This window comes from Brienomyrus brachyistius, chromosome 5 (assembly GCF_023856365.1).
Source record: "Brienomyrus brachyistius isolate T26 chromosome 5, BBRACH_0.4, whole genome shotgun sequence".
In the NCBI taxonomy this organism is placed as follows: Eukaryota; Metazoa; Chordata; class Actinopteri; order Osteoglossiformes; family Mormyridae; genus Brienomyrus; species Brienomyrus brachyistius.
Genome location: NC_064537.1, coordinates 1,655,624 through 1,678,588, shown reverse-complemented (window position 1 = coordinate 1,678,588; position 22,965 = coordinate 1,655,624). Strand labels below are relative to the sequence as shown.

Here is a 22,965-nt window from a genome sequence, read left to right as displayed (position 1 = left end):
CCGGTGAAGGTTACGGCCCCGACGCAGGGTGACGTCCCGCGCGCCATCGACGGCCCGGTGAAGGTTACGGCCCCGACGCAGGGTGACGTCCCGCGCGCCATCGGCGGCCCGGTGAAGGTTACGGCCCCGACGCAGGGGTGTCGTCCGCGCGCCATCGGCGGTCCGGTGAAGGTTTACGGCCCCGACGCAGGGTGACGTCCGCGCGCCATCGGCGGTCCGGGTGAAGGTTACGGCCCCGACGCAGGGTGACGGTCCGCGCGCCATCGGCGGCCCGGTGAAGGTTACGGCCCCGACGCAGGGTGACGTCCGCGAGCGCCATCGGCGGCCCGGTGAAGGTTACGGCCCCGACGCAGGGTGACGTACCGCGCGCCATCGGCGGCCGGTGAAGGTTACGGCCCCCGACGCAGGGTGACGTCCGCGCGCCATCGGCGGCCCGGTGAAGGTTACGGCCCGACGCAGGGTGACGTGACCGCGCGCCATCGGCGGCCCGGTGAAGGTTACAGGCCCGACGCAGGGTGACGTGCCGCGCGCCATCGGCGGCCAGGTGAAGGTTACGGCCCCGACGCCGGGTAACGTCCGCGCGCCATCGGCGGCCCGGTGAAGGTTACGGGCCCGACGCAGGGTGACGTCCGCGCGCCATCGGCGGCCAGGTGAAGGTTACGGCCCCGACGCCGGGTAACGTGACCGCGCGCCATCGGCGGCCCGGTGAAGGTTATGGGGCCCGACGCAGGGCAATGGCGTAAATGGCTTCCTGCTGCCTTCCTGGGCTGTAGCTAGCTGATGAAGATCGACAAACTTAAGGGATGCCCTCACAAGCTGAACTGCACTGGTCTGTCACAGGGCAGATATAGCTGCTCACTAAACAGAATATCTGTTGCACTTTTGAAGATTAAGAATGCTAAACCTAAATCTCAGCCTTAGTTGCAGGACTGTGTCATGGAGGTCAGGTGATCGTGTAGAAAAGCAGACGGTAAACAGGATAAAACTGAGTGCATCTGATGATCATTTGGCCACTTCTCAGAAAGGGATTAGAGAAGCTAAAACTACATATTTTTCAGATATTTTCTCAGAAAAAAGGCCAAAGGTTCTGTTCAATACAATTAACTAGGCATTCAAACTTCCACCTAGCTTTTATCTTGAAGCTTCTTCTGAATTATGTGACTTCCTCATTTATCTGGAATATTAGATGCCAGATTACCCATCTGGTCCTGATCCATCTCCCCTCACCACAGGCATTGTTGTCCAATCTAGCCTGTGGTACTGTGCCTGCTTCTCTGAAACAAGCCGTGATTCAGCCAGTTACTGAAGCAGAATCTGGATCTTAAGGTTTAGTAATTACAGACCCATTTCAAGGCCGCCATTTGTTCCAAAGCTTTCTAGTCGTCTCAATACAACTGTTAAATTTTGTGAACAAGAATGAAGTGCAGGAGAAGGTCCAATCTAGGTTGCGGGCAATTCACACCTTGGAATCTGCATTATTGAAGGTGGCAAATGACCTACTGCGCGCACCTGACAGGGAATCGCCCTATCAGCGCTGCCTTTGGCACCATCGATCACGCTAATACAGCATGTAGAGCAATGGCTGACATCTAAAGCAGCTTTAAACTGGTTCAAATCTTATTTAGCCACTTTGGCCACAAAACCGACTTATTGGACATTAATTCTCATTGTCTGTTAGTTGAGTGTGGGGCTCCTCACGTATCAATATTAGAGCCTTTTCTCTTCATGTTAGATATGTTCATCAGTCCCACGGTCTCGGTCATAGTCTAAGGGTGGACCGTGCCTCTGCGGTCGCTGCCCGTCAGTCCCGCGGTCTCGGTCATAGTCGAAGGGTGACCGTGCCTCTGCGCTCGCTGCCGTCAGTCCCGCGGTCTCGGTCATAGTCGAAGGGTGACCGTGCCTCTGCGGTCGCTGCCGTCAGTCCCACGGTCTCGGTCATAGTCGAAGGGGTGACCGTGCCTCTGCGGTCGCTGCCGTCAGTCCCGCGGTCTCGGTCATAGTCTATGAGTGACCGTGCCTCTGCGGTCGCAGCCCGTCAGTCCCGCGGGTCTCAGTCATAGTCGAAAGGGTGACCGTGCCTCTGCGGTCGCTGCCGTCAGTCCCACGGTCTCGGTCATAGTCGAAGGGTGACCGTGCCTCTGCGGTCGCTGCCGTCAGTCCCACGGTCTCGGTCATAGTCGAAGGGTGACCGTGCCTCTGCGGTCGCTGCCGGCAGTCCCACGGTCTCGGTCATAGTCGAAGGGTGACCGTGCCTCTGCGGTCGCTGCCGTCAGTCCCACGGTCTCGGTCATAGTCGAAGGGTGACCGTGCCTCTGCGGTCGCTGCCGGCAGTCCCACGGTCTCGGTCATAGTCGAAGGGTGACCGTGCCTCTGCGGTCACTGCTCTGAGCCTTTGGAATAATCATCCATTTCACATTAGATCAGCTCCATCAGCTTTAAAATCCAGATTAAAAGCCTTTTTTGCCATGAATGTTAGTGTTGGTCGAATGTCACTGTTAGAATTCAACAAGAAAAGGAAATGTATGTATAGTGATGGCCATTTGATTTGTTTTTATATATTTTAGGGCAGGATTTTTTTGAATAGTGTCCATTGACTAGGTGACACAGGTCTTTGGTGAGCGCTTACTGATTCTGCATGTGCTTTATAAATAAATGTCTTGGCTGCCTGTGGTCCAGTCTGGCTGGCTGACCTTGCCAGCTCCGTAACTGCCGCACTGACAGCTATGACCCTGCTGTTCAAGCCTCTCACCACGCTCTTGCACATTCTCACTTCTCCTGGGCTTCTATCCAAACACTGGCCCTCAAGTGTCAGATGTTCGCAACGTTATTGTATGGAGGTGAAATCTCTCAGCACTTACGGGAGACCCCACCACACTGGCCAGGGTAAGGGGCTGGATGCTAGATGGTGAGCAGTGATGGAAGCCGGATGCGATTTCATTAAATCCACGGCCCTACACTTCTACTTGTGCTGTAGACATTATCGCTAACCCTAACCCTTCATCTAAGACACCACTTTCTTTGGATTTAAGCCACGAATCTCCTACCCATGGCCTCGCACGTACAGCAAAGTCTGGGGTGGACCTCCTCCACCATCTCGCTTTGACTTCTGTAAACTTGGATGCATGTGGTGTGAGACCTTGCTAGTACAACTCACTTACCTGCCAGTCAACCGGTGAAGACTGATGAGCACCTGAGAGGACTGCGTTCCCTGGAACCGACAGTCGTAGATCACCAGTGTCAAAACATGGAGGACAGGTACTTAGTAAAACAACACAAGTACACTCTGGCAGCATGCCAGCTTTGTGGGGGGAGGGGCACCGAGGATTATGGGTACTCAGATGACTGCAGCCCCCCTCCTGATTGGGCACAGCTGGTGCCGTTGCTGATAAGGTGATAAACTGGCAGGGAGAGGTTTGCTGCCTTAAACTGGAGCTGTGAAGTGTGATATTTCACAGTGACTCAGTAAAATCTGATTTAAAAAACAGTACATAAAACTGTTTAAGGAAGAAAAATTATGAAGAAATTATATAATTAAGGAATAAGGAATCTCCAGTTCCCAAGATTTGTAGCCAGAAGCCCTCTGGTTAAAGGCCCCTAAGGGCCACTGACACTTCAATTGCTGATGGCTCTTTGTTTGGACTGCAAATGAAATAAGGCAGTGGCAGGCCGGCGGTGGCAGGCCAACTGATGGCAGGCCGGCGGTGGCAGGCCAACTGATGGCAGGCCAACTGATGGCAGGGCCTGGCGATGGCTAGCGGTGGCTAGGCTATATTCAGGAAGGTCCCCGCAGCCACAGAAACACCAGGAATTTGCCACCAATACAGACTGATAAATTACAAGGCCTTCTCCACAGTTTAATCTGCTCGTTTTTGTGGTTTTTGTTTGTCTTTTGTGTGAAAGGGGGTGGGGGGGGGGAAGGCAAAACTCTACAAACTAGACAAGACACTAAGTTCCTCCTTAAAAGTTTCAAAATCAAAATTGACAAAGTCCATGACCTATGACTGAAAGCAAACAAGAGAACCTGCTTGTTTCTCTGTTCACAGCTGAGGCAACAAATACTGCCTTTGGGGGGGGGGGGGGGGGAAAGGTACACACAGCAGCCTGTTGGTCTCAGAGCGCAGGATAAGGAGGACGGTACGGCCGAGCCAACCAGCATCGCTCCAAAGTCTGAGGCCCAGGCCGTGTTCCACACTCACCCCGCCCCAACACACCTCTTTGGGGTTCATTCCTCAAATGCACCGAAAGGGGAGGGGGCTCAGAGGTTCTCTAACAACCTGTCCACATCATCCACCTAAGCAGTATGGGGGTAAGTTCAGTTAGAAAATGCTGGAAGTCTACAGGTGGAGAGGTGCATGTTTAGACAAGTATCACCTGCTAGACTAGCGGGAAGCTCAGCGTAGCAAAAACACACACACACACAAAATGGATCATCGAGCAGCGGCCCGGGCTTCCCGGTCTCCTGGTCCTCCGAGTCGACTAACCCACAAATCGCCGTGCAGAAACACTTCGCTCACGCAAAGTTCTGAGGCGAGCAGAAGGATTTGTTCCCGGCGGAGAGGCCATGTCTGAAGTGGGGGGAGCCTCAAACACCACGGGCAGGTAACACTCCAGAGATGGACAGCGAGACGTGACCAGCCGTGAAGGTCACTGTGACGGGTTCAGGGGTGAAAGCAAGGTCACCCCATGGAGCGGCAGAGTCAAGTCTGGGAGTCACACGTACGAGTATCCTGGGAATAACGAGTATCGCATCCGGTGCAACAGCCTCTCTGTCCTTCAGCCCATGGGCTGCCAATGGGCGACAATCATGACGGATCAGGTGGGCCTTGCGGGGGGAGGGGGGGGGCACTGTTGAAACTGATGGGAAGGTGTGAAGAAAGGAGCCTGGAGTGGGGGTGCAAAGGTGCAGAATACCGCTGAGATGACCCAAAAAAAAATGGCTCTTTTCGAAAGTCGCCAGTTTTGGTTTTCCTCTGGTTGGGAGGGGGTGGGTTGGGGGTCAGGGTATGCACCTCGGGCAGGCTGGGGGGGGTCCCTAACTGCCATAGTGCATGGTGCTGCTGGGGATGGCCATGGGAGAGGCCATGGAGAGGGGTGGGCCGCCCATGGTCAGCTGGGTGTTCACTGGGTAGTGGGGCTGCTGCTGCTGCTGCTTGGTCCTGATTGGCCAGCTGAGCTTCCTGAAAAGGTTACACACACACACACACACACACACACACACACACCAGCAGGTCATCTCACACTCGGAACAGGACACCCCAGGATTCAAAGCACCCCGCATGCTGGTGAGCCCCGGTAGGGCGCCGCCATACCCTGGACGATGCCTGTGCTCATGATGGAGCCCATTCTGGAGTGGGTGTGGTTCACAATCCCCGCGTTGACTGGAGAGAGAGAGGGGGAGCGGAGAGAAAGTCAGCAGGGCCACAGGAAGACCAGCCCCCGCCCATCTGTAAACGTCAGTATCCAGCCTGAGAGAGCAGCCCTGGTGACGTGAGTATGTGAGCCCCACCCACCCGCCCACCCACACACACACCCAGCCCACCCAAACCCACCCACCCAGCCCGCACCCCACCCACCCCAGCCCGCCCACACACACACCCAGCCCGCACCCACCCCGCACCCACCCACCCAGCCCGCCCCCACCCACACCCAGCCCGCACCCACCCACCCACCCCACACCCAAACCCACCCACCCAGCCCACACCCAGCCCACACCCAGCCCACACCCCAGCCCGCCCACCCAGCCCACACCCAGCCCGCACCCACCCACCCACCCACACCCAGTCAGTCCCTACCCAGAGGAATGAGGTTGTTATGCGACACCGAGGAGCCACTGCCGATGACGGTGCTCAGGTCATAGGCCGCAGGCATCCCTGGGGGTAAGATGGAGGAAGGGGGTCAGTGATGGGGAGGGGTGCCCGGGGGGTGGAGGGAGGGCTCACTGCGTTTACCTGAGCCGGGCATGCCCTGGTTTACGCTGTAGGTCCCCGCTGTGTTCCACATGTTTTCAGACGGGGAGGTGTAGTGTGAGCCAGGAGGCGGTGCTGGACTCGCCCCTGTGTACCTGTGCGAGAAGCACAGCTGAATGAGTCAGAGAGACCCGCCCCCCACCCCAGCCCACCACACCCCCACCACCACCGGCTCGGGAGACAGACCTGAAAAAGGGGTTTTTCAGATCCAGCAAGTTGCTGGATTTGGAGCCGGTCTGGTCCACCTGGGCCACGATGCTGATATCGTAACTCTGCCTGTCGGAGTGCAAGGGATGGGGGGGGGAGGTTGGCTTGGTGGTGTCACAAAAGAGGGCATGGGGGGGGGGGGGGGGGGGGGGGGGGCATCTCTAGGGAGATGAGGTCCTGGGCCCCCTCACCTCTTGTTGGCGATGAGCAGCACCGTGCCGGACATGGTGTCCCCAGCCTTGGCGAAGAGGGGTGACTGCAGGAGGCAGCGCACCTGATACCAGTGGGGTGAGGGGCTCCGTGGGGGCCGTGGACAGCCAGACTGTCATCCTGCGGGGGGGTCAGATGAGGGGTCAGGATCACATGGGGCAGGCAGCCTTAAATCATCACACCGGCGGGTTCACATGACGACTCACACTGAGCCGATGAAAGCCACGTCAAACCAGAATGCCAGGCCGTGCACCAGGCCCGAATGGACCATGAGGAACTTGTAGGGGATCTCTATCCTTCAATGACAGAGACACTTACATTTAAGAAAGACAGGTGAAATGGCAAAGCACGGCCACAGAGGCTCGGCGGTGAGGGACCTGGGGACGGACCTGTGAAGATCTCCTTCCTTGGCATCCAAGAAGTTGACCGTTGTACTTCACCGACTTGGCCATCAAGATGCGGATATCGAAGGTGTCCTGGAAGAGTGGGAGTGAGAGAGGCTCCTCTGGGGGCCAAGCATTCGTGTCGGATCACTCACAACTCACAGATGGGAAGGAAACGCACGTCTGAGGAACATCTCAAAGCTGCCAGATAATCACCTGCTGCCAGCTACACACACACAGTCATTCATGCAGATGTGGGACCCCCCCCCCCCCCCCCCCCGACTACATGCCCATACAAAACATCAGCTTGTTTCTATATGCCCCCTCCCTGTAAGACCATAAGTCTTCTCTTCTGATTTCTCCCCCGGCAAGATTAACAAAATGTGATTGGTCCTCTGGAGGGGTTGCGGTTACTCTCCCCACCCCACCCCCCAAGCAGTACAGGCGAATCTTTGAGCCCTAACTTACCCACGATCGGCTGCCGGAAATACTCGTCGACGGCAGCCCACCCTGAGGGCAGACAGGTCGACGCCATGGAAGGATGGCTGGTACCTGGGGGTGGGACCAGGGAGAAAAGGGAGGAGTTATAGCATCACCCATAAGTTCACAATGGGCTGCCTGTCTGGACTGGATCAGGTTTACAAACCGGGCCTGTAAAGGGAAGCCAGTCACCACTCAAAACAAGGTAAAGTGACACAGGCCTCGATCCACGAAGGGAAACCCGACCGAACACCGCTTATTGGAAAGTATCACCTGCTACTGCACTAGTATGGTATAATCCAGTGCCACCCAGTATGCTCAGTAGCCCCCGCCCTCACAGGTCACATGCACACACAGGCCACACCCCCAGGTAGCCATACCAGAAGTTTGCCTTGGTGAACTGCTCCATGTAGAGCTGCTCGTCTGTGAAGGGGGCCAGGTGCACGTCGCCGATGGTGGGGAACAGGTTACCTGCAGAGGTGAGGTCACGTAACACAGGTACCGGCAAGTGCCACAGCGGCAAGTGCCACAGCGGCAAGTGCCACAGCGGCAAGTCGGGGGGGGGGGGGGGACGGGTGCCTAGTGGGGGGTCTCACCGTTGGGTTTGAGGAACTTCTTGGCGTGCAGGTAGCTCTCCAGCATCCTCTCATTGAAGAGCATGTAGCCCATGGGCTCGGAGATGATGATGTCCACCTGCTCGGGTAGGGTCCACCTCCTCCACCTTGCCCGGGATCACCACCACCCGGTCTGTCAGCCCGTTGCTGTTCACTAGGACCTGGGGGGGGGATCCGGGAGGTGGGTGAGGCTCTGAGGGACTTGCTCAAGATTTAAACTGTACCCACAAGATGGCCTTTATTCTATGAGAAAAAGTCACCAAGCGCATCTTACAGCCATGGTTCTCAATGAAGGCCCTTTTATCACTGCATGTTGTCCAAGGCATCTGGACCTCGTTAGATGGCATTTAATAACCAAGCACGATATTCAAGTAAAAAAAAAAAAAAGTACATTTCTATAGCAAAGAAACAAAATTCACATTCAGACACAGAAACTAACACATGGGGTTCTGTTCAGATAATTCACATAAAACATAAAAGATGTGTATTATCTATATGTGTATTATCTATATGTGTATTATCTATAAACTCAAAAGCTTTAATGAGAAAAGTTCCAGAAATGCTGAGGGCCGCCAGTGTTTCTCTCTTTTACTGTGTCTGGAACAGCCTGGCAAATCATTTTTAAACATGTGAGCCGCGAGTAGGTGTCACTGTACACACATTTACTGAATTCCTGATTCCTGAGCACTAAGAACAGTTTCTAAACAAACAACTTCTCACATGATCATATGAGGACAGTCGCAGGGCTCGATGTGGACTCTTTCCCCATCATGACACGTACTCTTCACCCACAATAATTTACTAGAAATTTAAGACAAAATACCTTAATATGTTTCATGGGAATTTACTTGCCAAAAAAGTGCTGTGTCACTAGTGAGCCAAACATGGTAAAATGGGTATTATAATTACATGCCCCTTTTTAAGTGCTGCATTTACCAACAGCCTTTTCACCCTTAGTAAAGCGTTTTCTGGAAGTGCCGCGTACACAAGGGTTAAGTTAGCAGAGAACGATCAAACATCAAGCAAACACTTATTACATAAGCTGTGACTGTGTTAAGTTAAATAAAGCAATAATAAAACAGGATTCCGGCAGCTTCCGCTGCTTGGAGCCCTAATAACAAGACCTTTCTGTAAATGATCTCTGACCGTGAAATAGGGTAATTCGCTTAAAGCTTAGCGGCGGGATCAATATCTTTTCGCGTTGCGAGTGTAATCTTCTCCTTGGGTTTCACGTGTTCTTATACACAGTCACCTTGGGCCACTGCTGATTGGTGAGCAAGACTCTCACACACGGAGGACGGCATGAATCTGTAACCCTATCGTCACACATTTAAACCCTCGTTCAGACGTGCTGTAAAATACATACCCTACATTGCAGTCTTTGCGATCTGCTAATCGCGTCGTTTCAAACTGCGATTTCCATCTGAAATCGATAAATGGTTCTGCCCTATTATACAGTACTTACTGCCCAAATTAAGCATGGTACCGAAGGCCTTTTACGGACCAATAGCCTCTCCCGATTTTCGACTGGCAGCCCACGCGATGAAACCCTGGCTTAGAGCACATTAGGGATTTCAGTTCGGGCCTGTCAATCTCAGCCAATGGGTAGCGGGAATATTATGGAATATCATGGAATATCAAGGAAGCAAAAAGCACTGAATCAGCGGTGAAGAATGGGGACCGATCAGCAGCCATCTTTGGAAAGAGGAGACAATGTGGGTGGTGCGGCAGCCGAGTGGATTATTAAAGATACGCTGGATTTATGCAGATCACTAACTTCTCTGCATCACAATACGCCTCTTAGACACAGTGATATTACTACATCATATACAGCATCGTTTCAGATCCGCGTCTGCGGTGCTGCAGGAACTACAAAAGCAAACAACAGAAACAGATACGTTCTCTTCTCTCCTCTTCCTCTCCTCTCCTCTCCTCGTGCCGCCTGGATAAACCTTTATACAGTCCTTAGGGTGGCTTTTCTGAGCGCTGGCTCACCTCGGCGTGCTGGGCCATGGTGCTGGCTTCCACCGCATACACCTTCCTCGCTCCCGCCTGGGCGGCGAAGAAGGACAGGATACCGGAGCCGCAGCCCACGTCCAGCACCACCTGGGCCAGAGGGAAGTGTGTTTAACGCCCCACAGAGTCTGCCCCCCCAGGTTCCATCTGCTGAGAAATGTGACGTACACCACACCAACTACCGCCCACCAAAACTGGAAAGGCTAACTCATCTGGAAGGTCCAACATTTAGTCTATACCCACTGAATGACGCCCTACTGGCTTGGATTGACTCAGACACTAAATGGCTTAAACAGCCACTAGAGAAGCTCTGACCCACAGTAAACAAGGGGCCTGTTTGACTGTCACATGCTAAGCGCGCCAATGGTCTACATCCGCATTATCGTCGGTCCGTCAAGCTCGACAAACCCGAGGCAGAACAGGGCTGGCAGCTTTTTCTCACTTCCTGTGGAAGGTGACATGCTTCAGCATCAGTTTTATTAGCCAGGGGGGGAGCAGGAAAATCCCGCCCATGCTTCAGTCAGGCTCGCTATGGCCCCATCACACGGCGGCCCCCCCTGACTCTTCTTTAAGTCCAAACAGACAAAGTGGTCATGTGACCTCGGGCTGTGGGGTCAAAGGCCAAATGCGACCAGCCATGTTCTCTGATGGTTCACATCAAAACAGGTAGATCTAACGGCCTTGTCTGGCTGTAATGAGTGTCAGGCGCAGGTCGCTCTTAATGAGCTGCTGTTTGATTCAGACACGACGGGAACTAAAACGAAACTGTTCCCGTTTAGCTCACAGTAGGAAAGGCAGCAGGGTCTAAGGAAGTACGGCTCCCAGCACCTTGTCCTTGAAGTCAGTGTGGTTCTGAAGGATGGCCCGCTGGTACGTTCCTGTCCGGACGTAATCCTGCATCATGTTCTGCTGCTGGGAGAGGTAGCCATAAAACTGGGGACAGAGAGATGGATCACACACTTTCAGCAAATCCTAAAAGACTCGGGAATAAAAACCAGGAGTCAGAAACTGCTCCACAGTGGCCTGCAGGGGTCGCTCACCTGAAAGTACTGCACAGCAGAGGACTCCTCTGTCCGTTCACTGAACACGGACCTCTCCACGCTGTGTCCACGACTGTCAGGATGTTGTAGAAGGAGTTGAAGTCTGGAGAGGGCGAGAGTGTGTGTGGGTATCGCTTTTCAGCCACAGAAGCTCCCGGTCAGGATGAATCTTACGCTGCATTCTGTTTGAACTCGGAAGTCGGAAATTTCAACACAAATGCCCCCTGAAGTAGGATTTCCAACTAGGAAAGTTGGAGGAACCTCTGCAACCGCAACCCTCATTCAATGGCTGCACCCTTCAGAAGTAAAGCTGGAGTTGTGTACTGTTTTATTAGCAATTATGTCTTACTTCAGTTTCAATGACACACAGTACAGTCCCAGCCTCTATCTGCGAACATGTTGCTATGGTGCTTGTATGAATGACGTACAGTGTAATGCATTATGATATTGATAACAAAGGCTAACAACTGGATGGAGAACTTGTTAAACTCAAGGTAGTCTGGGCTAAATGTAAGTGAAGGATGATAAATGCCATTTAAATGACAAGTTATCCAGCCAAGCGAGAAATCCTTCTTTCTGAAACAGGTTCTTGGTACTGCTGAATTGTACTGGAACGCGGTTAACTGGGTGTCATTCCCAGCGCCGACTGCCAGCCTCTGAAGTAAATGGAACGCAGCATAAATCCTAAGTCCTGACAGCAAAGGGGCGGGAAGGCAGTCGGCCCGGCTGGGGGGGGGGGGGGGGGGGGGGGGGGGGGGCGTGGCGGAGCGTTACCTGCCGGGGAGGTGAACTGCAGCAGGACACTGTTGCAGCCCAGTGTGATGATGAAGGACTGCTTGCCCACGCGACTGCACTCTGTCTGCCGTGACACCGAGCATTTGAAGAGACACGTGTCCTCTGCTGAAAGAGGGAAGAGCCTGTGAGCCAGGGGGCCACAGCGGCCGGGGGGCCACAGCGGCCGGGGTCCTCACCGAGTACAACCCACCCCCCGCAACCCAGCACTGACAGCTGCATGGAAACACACATCAGGCACATTTTTGAGACAGACAAGAACAGCGTTATAACAGACAATGTGCCAAGTTCTGCTTAAATAAAATGTTTTACTTGCCATTTGTACACGTATGAGAGCAGGAACACTGGGATGCACCCCCCCCCCCCCCCACATCCCAGCAATGCCCTGCTTTTCTAAAAACACACATATACAGGTGAGCGTGAAGCTTTGGGTCTGAGCACAGGGTCGGCCATCCATCCAGTGCCCTGTACCAGGGGTAATGACCTTTGCTGAAAGGCCCATCGGAGATCTGAACCGGTGACCTTCCGATCACAGGCAGAGGCCTAACCTGCAGGGATGCACACCACCCCCCCCAACTTCCCACATATGCTGCATTTTCACAGAGGACCTGTTTAAACAGAGAAAGCCATTCAGGAAGGAGCAGAGCTGAAGGTGACCTCATGGCCTGTATCTGTAAGGCAGACAGCAGGCCGAGGGTCACGCAGCAGCCGAGCTGAGAGATGCTCCCACTCATGGTGGAGAGGGTTATGGGGTCGGGGCAGCGCGGGCGATTCATTAAGAACCCAAACACAAGCGGCACCACAATGCCGTACTTCCCATTTGGAGAGCAGAGCGGGCGGGGAAACCAGACTCCGGAACACAGCAACAATCTGAACATCGCAAAACAACACGAAGCCTGGAGCGCAACCTGACCTCCGTAAGCGGGCCTGCGAGGGAGGGGCGCATAATCATGAATCAATGATGTCTCAGTGAAGCCTGGGGTCCAACCCAGGACTGGGTTTTGAGAGACAACCCTAAGATGTCCACGGAATAAAGCCAGCAGAACTGGGTTTGAGCCTCAACCACTGAAAAAGGACAAGAAATGAACCAGGAATGGACCCACGAGACAAAGACGGACCTGCCTTTCCAGAATAATCCACACGGGGGCGGCTACGGCTCAACCACCAAGCAAATGTGATGGACAGCGGTCAGCCGGGGGGCAGCAAACCCGATGCCAACACCCAGACACGTGGCCGGGGTTAAAGCACCACGGCACAGAGCCTAATCAGAAGCCTGAGTTCCTCCGCTAGGACGGATCTGAAAGCAAAATGACAGAATATCTAGCCATTGTTGCCATCTGAATAACCATGACATCCAGGAGTAAGTTTCAGAGCAGGGAACCGCAAAGCAGCAGCATTAATGGAGCACCCCCCTCCAGCATTAAAGCTCTGAAGTTTTCACTTATTAACTGGTCACATTTGCAAGCACCAGGATCAGGAAACAACTTAGTAAATGTAATTTTTGCAGCAGGTACCCTGTGGGCTCGACATGTGCGCCTCTAGGTCCCAACAAGCACGGATTTCTCCTTCCGCACATGTACTGCCTGTTCACTATATATTTTCCGGGCTCCAGAATAAAATTATTATCGCTAGAAAGGTGGGAGGTGGGGAGGATTGCGGAGGAGGGCTGGCCGCCCTCTCCTAGCCGCACGTATGGCTTTTGCGTAACCTGCGCTGTTTGCGTTTCGCAGGCTAACTGCCCCGGTTTTACATGTGATTCATGCCTGTAAGCGGCACCATGAGGGGCTACGGGGGTCCCACTCTGCGTCAGGGGCAAATAGCACCGAGATAGCGGAAACTTGTATAGAACAACTACCGGCTTTTGATTGTGAAAATCGCCGGCGGCAAGAGGGAAAAAAAAGACCGAATGTCCCACGTGAAGGCCTCCCGTCCCCATCTGCGCCATTCGGCGTGAAACAAAAAGCGGCTCGATCGGGAGCCGCTAAAAGCGTGGGAGCCGGGGAAGGGGGCCGTGGATGGGGGCGGGGAGCCATTGTTCACTGCGGACCGAGAGCCGGGGGGGCGGCAGCGGGACGCGCTCATTGTGGCCGCATTGAAAAGCCGCAGGAAGAGTCCATGAGCTTTTTGGAGGAGCCGCGCTGGACAGGCTGGGTGTCCGATTACCGGGCCGGCGTGGCAGATCGCAGCGGGTAATGCGTAGACGCCGTGCGGCGGAAAGCGCACGATGTGCGGGGCGAGCGTTGTTAGACGGCCGTGCAGACCGCGGTGCCCAGCGGCTCCGCTCCGAGCGAACAACTCGCACATCCACCGGGCTGTCAGTCCCTCCAATGCGGCGTCACGCTTAAGCTACACGTATCAAAAAAGGGGGAAACTGGTTACATTTTAATTAATGCACGTCGGGCGACAAACTGCACCCCCTCCTGAGTATCGGCGCTACGACTCGGGCTTTGAACGCATCTCCCGAGCTGCAAACAGCGTCCCGACCACATGATCGTGGCGGGTCGCCGTGCGTTATAGTTTTGGTTCGGAACCGAAAGCCACCACCGGGACGCGGATTGTCTGGCTAAGGTGCTCCGCGACGCGTACGGTCCCACCAGGGTCTCCCCGGGTTTTGGGGGGAGAAAATACTGCAGGTCCGAAGCTAAGCGATCGCGGGGCTGCGGCGGAAGAAACCACATCAGGCGAGCGGGCCGCGCTGCGCGGACTGAGCGCAGATCCCAGCCGGCTTTCGGCCGCTCCTGGGCCGGCCGGGACACTGCAGAGGAAAGCCGGCGTCTACCCACCGTTGGAAAGGTTAATCAGGGCCGCGTCCGGCGTGGATTTCACTTCCAGCCGCAGGGGCTGCTGCTCGGCGTGCCGCTGTATCTCTCCGTTGGCATCCACGATGGAGAGGAGCCGCACGCCGGAGAACACGGACACCGCCATCTTCGACTGGGTGCAGAGCCGCGGGGGCCACACGCTCCGCGCCTCTCTGCGCACATAAGACCAGAGCGACTCGCTAGCGCCACCCCACGTCCGCGGAGCGACCCCCAGCCCCCCCCCCCCAAAAGCCCCCCCTCCGGCTCTGCCCCCCCGCCGCCAGAGTAGATCTAACGCCGGATTTCAGACGGGACGTTTTATGCTCCTACCATCCAAAGACCAATTCACAGGTTAAAGGTAATAGTAGCGGTGACTTACACAAGAACAAACCGTAAAAAACATAAATTAAAGGCACACTAGCTGTCGACAAATGCATTAAAAATTCACAAAACAGACGAGTCATTCACAAAATTGTTTAATGTTTTCATAAATCTATTTTATAATGTCATTGTATAAGGCAGTTCATCCGTGATTGAGGCATTAACAGCACCTGCCAGTTTAATGTCATTAGCTATCTGTACATTACGCTTATGTAAGGTTTTCACAAAGCCTGACTGTGATGTTCATGCAAAACTTCGCAGGGGGAAAAAAGATTTAAGGGTCCACTTTGCCTGCCATCAAGGAAATGACGTGTGCCGGACCCGGTCGAAATACCGCCCCCTAATGGCGAGCAAAGGGCAGTAAGGTTCTTGAAAGACGGCTGCCGACGGCTTCAGTTACCAAGAGTTTGGCGCATGCCGAATGACAGGAATAGACATTGTTTACGTTCTTAATAGGTTTTGCCAGAAAAGGAGGTGGATGTAGGAAGAGAAATAAAGAAACAATAATAAAGAAAAGCATTTTTACTCAGGAATAGAGACCATTTTACTGAAGGATTCAGGAAATGAGACAAAACAGACGACAAACAGACCGAGAGCTGAGAAAGGGAGCATCTCCAGAGTGCGACACACAGGGGCTGCCTGAGTGTCTCTGGCGTCCTTGTTTATTCCCAAAATGACTAGAGCCGTCAGGGTCAGCTTGTGTAGATGTGGTCTGTGCAGACGCTTTATTCAGACCAAAGGGGCTCACGCCCCGGATGCTGGCCGCACAAATACCCCACCCGTACAAATGTAGGTTATAGGTGCCCCTCCAGGCATGTCTGTCATGGAGAACATGGCACCACAAAGGCTGAAAGTTCACCGTGCAGCTGTTCTTCCTGGTAGGTCTGTGACTTTTATCTCGCCAGCATTGTGCACTGCAATCAGACGATTCCTGTACCAGTGAACGATGTAAGGCAATTAAAGGATCACTTTCATTTAGCTGGAAGCGTGAAACAGGAGAAGTAAATTGTAGCGAGCAAGAGGCTTCTCTCTGGACACATTCCACCCCACCGCTGCCGAGTGAAAAATGCGAACCGTCCTGTGGATTCTGTGCTTTAAGGCACGCGGTCCGACCCTACGGCATACAACGGTACCGATAAACAAGTCTTTACACAGATCCTGAATGCAAAATGGTGGATGTTACTGGCGGCACAGAAGGGTAAGAGCAGCATGGGGGTGGGGTGGGGTGGGATTCAGGCTGTCAAGGCGATACACACACCAACACGCAGGTCAGGCACTTCCTCATCCTACAGTTTTGGCTGCAGTGCGTCTGGACGGCTGCTGGAGATGCAGTGTAGATGAGAACGGAGTCAGTGTCTGCTCTTCAACACCAGCTGCACCTTAAAAGTTCCCTTCACGGACGACACCCATCATGGGGGGGTGGTGACAGAGCAGTCTGTGCTGCCAGATGAGGGGGGGCTGTCTCAAAGCAGGGTGTGGTATGCAGTAGGGTGTGGGTTTGCGAGACTGGCTGTCAGCAGTGGTACTTAAAAAAACCCTCAAACCAAAAGGTTATTTAAATGCCTAAAATGTAAACTGATCTTTGAATAACAGTCTGGTAAGATGTTTAATATAACAGTGTAAAAATAGACTTCTTTCTTGGAGAAGTCGGGTTGTGTTTTGTTTGGGGATAGAAGGTGGCAGGTTGGTCAGGTGTGTCTGTGTCTGTGTGTGTTGTGCGGGGGGGGGGTAGCCATTGTTGTGGAGAACATCTCCCAGAAAAGAGTGGTCTAAGTGTGGACAGGCTGAATGGATTGGGGGCTCCGCCTCTGAGTGTGGCAACTGGGCCTGAAAGAGAGAAGGGGGCAAACGGTGAACCCCCACCCTCCATCATTGTTTCTGTGGAGGGGGGACCCAGCAGGAGGTCAGAGTACATGCAAAAGAGCAGCGGAATAACACAGATTGATGTTCATGTATGGAGAGACAGCTCAGCGCCCCCTGTGGGGACAAAAGGAAACAACAGGATGGAGGTAGGGTTACCTCAGAAAAGGCTGCAAGACTTGGGGGGTCTGAAGGGGTTGTCACTGGATGACACCCCCATCAGGAGGGGGTCCCTGTGTGCATTCTGCAGACAGAAGCCCTTCAGGTCCGAGGCAGCCTGTGAGACCTGCAGGATACGTGCAGTCAGCAGGAGCCAGGGGGAGACGCGCGGCCCGCAGGGGCCCGGGGGAGACGCGCGGCCGGCAGGGGCCAGGGGGAGACGCGCGGCCCGCAGGGGCCAGGGGGAGACGCGCGGCCCGCAGGGGCCAGGGGGAGACGCGCGGCCCGCAGGGGCCAGGGGGAGACTCGCGGCCCGCAGGGGCCAGGGGGAGACGCGCGGCCCCGCAGGGGCCAGGGGGAGACGCGCGGCCCGCAGGGGCCAGGGGCAATCGCTCACACATACTGCCCCCCACCCCCCTCAAACAATTTGGGTGGTCATCTGTTATGAAAGTGGGCACTCGGTACCATTTGGTAACCGGTGTGGGAGTGTCCCTTGGTAAATCTTGCAGTGGCCCCTCTGCTTATATTAAATAGTAAAATAACACTTTGTTATTGATAATCTGTTTACACACACACACACACACACAGTGTTATGTAGAAGTTTGGCCACCCCTTGATAACAAATTTTGGTCATTTTTTTAATTGAAAAGATTTAAATACATGCAGTCTCTCTAGGAAATGGAAAAAAAATGCACAATATTTTCAGCAAACATTGATGCATAGTTATTCTTTATGTCAAATTGAACAAAGATAAAAAATAAAAACATTATTTTGGCACTGTGCAAAAGTTTGGCCACCCTACATAATCAGTACTTACAGTAGTAACACCTCCTCTGGCGGATATCACAGCTTACAAACGCTTTTTATAGTCAGCTGAAAGTCTTTCAGTTTTTGTATTTGGGATTTTCTCCCATTCTTCCTTGCAAAAGGCTTCTAGTTCTGTAATATTCTTTGGTTGTCTTGTACGCAAAGCTCTTTTAAGATCTACCCACAAATTTTCAATGATGTTTAAATCAGGGGACAGTGATGGCCTTTGCAAAACCTTCAGCGTCTCTTCAGGTAGTCCATGGTGGATTTTGAGCTATGTTTAGGATCATTGTCCCGTTGTAGAAACCTCTTTTTAGTAGCCCTCTCCTGCAATGTGGGCATCAGTAACTTTCATCTTCAAAGTCTTATACAGCTGCTTAGAAAAACCCATGGCTGTTGAGTGTCCACAAATGTGTGCATAAGGTTTGAAGAGTCAGAGTATTTGTAAAGTTTAGAAATTGGCACCAGCTGACATTTACTAATGATGCCATGCATCAGATCTAAGGAACTGATTAAGGTCTGAAACCTTGTAAAACGAATCAGACTTTGGAACTTTTAGGGTGCCCAAACTTTTGCATAACACACACACAGACACACACACACACACACACACACACACACACACACACACACACACACACACACACACACACACACACACACATATATCGGTACCATTCACATTCGCGCACATCGGGCGCCCGGGGCGCCTCCCACCCCCCTGCCGGCCGCCGTGAAGCTTTCCCAATATTCTCTCCCATCCTAAGGTCCCCCGCAGGCAGACGTTTCCGGGGCGTTATAAAAAATCGACTTCAGCGGTCACTTTAAACGACAGAATACACATTTCGGCACATTCAAGGTTCACTTGTAGATTAAACTAAATAGTACAAACTCATAATGAGCGATGACTCTCCATAATTTTTAATAGAGGCTCTATAATTGTTATTGCTAAATGATAAGGTTCCTATAGTAATATGAAGTACACGTGCAACACGCATTCGGATCTGCTCCATCGTTCTCCTGATTGTAATAATACATTATAATTTAGGCTATATACAGTTTAGGGATCCACAATATCAGCTATAGACAAACGGCAGGCCAGGCGGCTCCGGGCAGCGGCCATCTCCCGGCGGCACCGCCATCGCCGCCCGGATCTCTCACCTTGATCCTGGACACTCTGGCTTCCAATTGTAGCTGCCTGACAGCTTTGTGCGCCATCGCCAGGCTGCTGTTTGCGCTGCTGTTGGACATGACAGCGGGGGCAGAAGGATCCGCTTCGGGAGGAACAGAAAGAACGAAACGAGGCGAAGCGGGCTGACACGCTCCGGCTCCCCTTTCCTTTGGCAGCCCAGACAGCTTCCTAATTGCTGGCGAGGTCGCCTTCAGATCGAGGGAAGGTTACAGGTTCACAAAGCGGCACTTTCGGGAAAACATCCGAGATCCACTTGTCGCTTCAGAATTATCGGGCGACACGGGAAGAGCAGAATAATTTCACAGTAGGTTTAAAGTTCACCGCATAACAGCTAAACTAAAATCAATTATTTAATTTCAAGAAAATATCCACAAGAGACATTAAATCACTTTAGTTTTCTATTTATAATTCCCATTGACTAAGTAAAATCGAGGGCTCCAGGAAAAAACATTGAAATGAAAGCGAAACGGTGCAAATAAAGACAAAGCGCTATATTTCAGGAGCGATGGCGGCACGCAGCTCAGGTGGTTCCGTGCATCTGGGGTTACTTCACCTGTGAGTGGCTGAGCTTTAGCCCTACTGTTCCTCTCCATTAGATTATTATAATTTAATTTCATTAAAGATGCTGGTAAAAGATCAACAAAAGAAGAGAGCTTGATCATCAGCGAATAATCCAGTGAACCTGAATGCTCTTATTCAGGACGGCCATGGATACTTTGGCAGATCCGGGGGAGCATTTGACAGGAACCCTTGAAAAAAATGATACGGAAAACTGGGCTGGGCGGCAGTGATATTTTGTCAGGGTGACCAAAATTTCTGGCTACACCCTTGCTCTTATTTTATGTTTCTGCTCAGTTATACTGCAGTAACAGACAAGCTGTATGAGTATCGTGGCAGTGGCATCCTGTCTGCAGTGCCCAGTGCTACTTGGGATACGGTCCAGTCTTTACCACGATCTTGTCAAGGTTAAGAGCTTGGAACATGGCTAGATTGATGGATTTGTAGGTAAGGTAAATGACGGATCTCCTATATATTAGAATGATCTCCTGCCATCTAGCGACCAAAACTTAGAATCTACAGTCACTGCCTTTGTCCCAAATCGCGCACTGCACCCTAAGCCCTACAGAGACCCGAGGCGCTTGTGAAGTTTATGGATAAAATGCGACTCAAATAAAAGCTGAGATGATTCCTGCTGTCTTTGATCATTGTGAGCAAAAGCCACGTGTTGGCGACTTTCAGTACTTGGACAACCAGTACAGTACAGCCTTAAAAATCTGTATTTCATGACAGATAATTACTGTTTTATTCTAGTTAATTATTGTTTCAGTTAGCTTTTGTCTCAAAAGCAAAATCTCAGTGGTGTGTGACTCTGCAGTGCCTGTGACAGGGAGGTTGCTGGTTTTATCACGGCCCCCACCCCCCAACCGGGGGACTGCTTTCTCAAAGAAATGCATCTCACTTTGGATAAACGTGCCTGCTAGAGAAATACATGTAACCTCATCAGTGAGGAGAAAATGCACCAACTACACATGTAGAACTTTGATTGTTTTATTGCCACGCCCTGCAGGGGGCGCTCCCTGATTGCCCCAGCTAACAATAACACTTGTTTCTTTCCACTGAATGCCCTGCCAACCCTTGCACATACTGTGAGGTATTGCTTCCTTTCACGGTGCTTACTGAGTGTTCATTCATTGTCTTCTGCCTCTCCTGTTCCTTGCTCACCTTCGCCTGTCCGACGCTCAGTCAGCCCCCCTGCCCTGCCACTAACCCTGTGTTTCCTCATGCCTGTGTAGGTCTGACCTTCCCAGCAATTGACACTCTTGGAAGAGTGACCCTGACAACATTGACAAGCTAATTCCTTTCTGATTACTTGAATTCCTAAGTAAAATCTAGTTTTCCTGATCATCAAAATGACTCAAATATGAAAATTATTCACATTTTTTCAGTCCCTTTAGAAAGATTATGGGAAGTAAGATGGTCATTGCTTGTTATATACAGCTTGCACCCACGCAGAGCATTATACCATTAACAAAAAGGTAGGAGTTTCAGCTTCCAGGGAAACATATAAATCGAAACCCTTCTCTTTGCTGTAAGTTACTTTGCGTCTAAGTGGTAGATAAATGTAAACATACAGGCATTTGTTGAAGTTGGCGGTTTCACTTGTAAATCAATAGCAATTAAATTTCTTCCACATGGAGGCGCCATTGTACATTTGTAGAATCTTGGTAAGAGCTAAAGTAAGGAGGGACCCTTAACACCAACCACAGCCCACTGCTGTGCACCCAGGGACGCTTCATATTTACCCGACGTCAGTTTCCTTTTACTCAGCAGTACAATGTTACTGTCATGACTTTATATCAGGCTTTTGTCATGATTGTGAAGTATGTTTATCAGTGTGTTTATCAAGCCAAGTAACTACGGCTGCTGTACCATCCAGAAGGAGGTTCACCCTTGTCTCCGAGATACTGCCCCCTGCTGCACAGTCCAGAAGCAGCAATGCGTTTAATCTGCCATGCAGCGTGAAACCTTCTGCCCTGCCCTTTTCCTCCAAATCATGTGACTTACTAGTCCTTGAGAGTCTAATCTGAATCCTTTATCACATATACATAACTAGGAGGTCTGAGTGAAGTGAGGGTTTACAAGTTCAAGTTTGCGTAGAAGGTCAGTTGTAATTATTTGGGAGAAACTCCACACGCACAAAGACGCGGGATTGAAACCACCAGCCACCTTTCTGGGGCTAGTCTGTCGCCTGATTCCCCCCCCCTCACAGATCTACAGGCTCCTGCTGCATCCGATGACTCTCTTCCGCTGAAATGTCTTTTTCTCACATTTTTTCACAGCTCCAGACTGCACTGCGCAGTGCTAATTCCCAGCTGCCAGTGGGAGGCAAAGCTTTTCCATAGTGACCATCTGCCTACAGATACCGCAGTAAATAAAACCTGTCCATCTACTATCCAAATGCTTATCTACGTCAGGGTTCTGACGGGCCTGGAGTCCTTCCCAGGCTGTAAAGAGCTAACTGGAGTCCGTCACAGGGAACACGTTCGTACACCATGGCCAGTTTAAAGACTCCATTCCACCTACCTGCACGTCTTTGCACTGCAGGAGGAAGCCACAGCGGATGCTGCAGTACGCAGTGAACTCTCTTCACACATGGATTTTGTAGCCTGGCATGTGCTTTTGTTGCAACTTTTTGTTTTGCTGATCAGTTTTTCTAATTTGAAAGGGGCCTGTTTCATGATCGCGACGTTTATCATGATGTCTTTGGCCTGTAGTCAGTCCCACTGCTCATCTGCCAGATCTTCATCTCACAATCTGTCACCGATGTCTACTGCATCTCTTCCAGCCATTATAATAGTGTGACCAGATGATCCATGTCAGGGAGACACAGGTTTTACAAACTACTTTAAAACTGGAAAACTCCAGTGCTTGGCTGACTAGTTCAGTTCTTCTTGTGCTTTAACTGTATTGTTTCCTTAAGTGACTGAAAGACTCATCTAGCTGTTTCGCATCAACATTAGTGACACATGCGTGATTATAGGAGGCTGACCAATCAGCACACAGCAAAAACTCAGCACTTAAGTGCTTTTAATTAGAATGATAGTTTGCAAATCCTGTTCTGGCTGAACGTGTCCTCCTTGGCATGGATTATCTGATAACCCTGTATTACAAGCACATCGTAACGTTCATCCACTCAGCATAGAATGGGACTTCAGTGGGCACTGATCAAACCCTAACCCAAATGTGAAATGGAAGAAGCTTTTAACGGTGTCCTGCAGGCACCCCCGGGGCCGGCTCGGAGCATGGGGAAATGCCACACCCCCCCACCCCCCCAGCTGGTGAGATCTAACGAGGAGGGTTAGGGTTAGGGTCTGCCTGGGGTCCCTGAAAAGAGAGACCTAGCCTCGGTCTCTCCTCGTGGAATCCTGCCATTTCCCCTCCCCGCCACTCACAGTGTGCCGCCACACCATCGATAGCAAGCTGCTCCGCCCCCTGGGACTGGCAGAAAATGGCGGGAGGACCTCGAATCCCAATAAATGCACACGGACCAGACAAACCT

The 22,965-nt window shown here is 52.1% G+C and overlaps 2 protein-coding genes across 2 annotated transcripts; both read right to left on the bottom strand.

Annotated features, from left to right (window-relative positions):
- Positions 1-3,829: 3,829 nt before the first annotated feature.
- LOC125741618 (histone-arginine methyltransferase CARM1-like) lies at positions 3,830-14,676 on the bottom strand. The gene is given in 22 exon segments (XM_049012777.1): positions 3,830-5,148; positions 5,151-5,177; positions 5,310-5,378; positions 5,793-5,870; positions 5,949-6,061; positions 6,153-6,242; positions 6,365-6,459; positions 6,461-6,503; positions 6,590-6,679; positions 6,773-6,813; positions 6,815-6,859; positions 7,239-7,274; positions 7,276-7,318; positions 7,627-7,717; positions 7,843-7,954; positions 7,956-8,021; positions 9,856-9,966; positions 10,705-10,809; positions 10,917-10,993; positions 10,996-11,019; positions 11,691-11,816; positions 14,492-14,676. Coding segments are annotated over 22 exon segments (1,740 nt in total). The 5' UTR covers positions 14,634-14,676; the 3' UTR covers positions 3,830-5,032.
- Positions 14,677-16,078: 1,402 nt separating this feature from the next.
- si:ch211-286b5.5 (uncharacterized protein LOC100003596 homolog) lies at positions 16,079-19,323 on the bottom strand. The gene is made up of 3 exons (XM_049012776.1): positions 18,875-19,323; positions 16,907-17,033; positions 16,079-16,714 (listed from the first exon to the last, which is right to left on the bottom strand). Exons 1-2 carry the CDS (start codon positions 18,962-18,964, stop codon positions 16,908-16,910), a joined length of 216 nt encoding a protein of 71 aa, XP_048868733.1. The 5' UTR covers positions 18,965-19,323; the 3' UTR covers positions 16,079-16,714; position 16,907.
- Between the last annotated feature and the right edge of the window lie 3,642 nt (positions 19,324-22,965).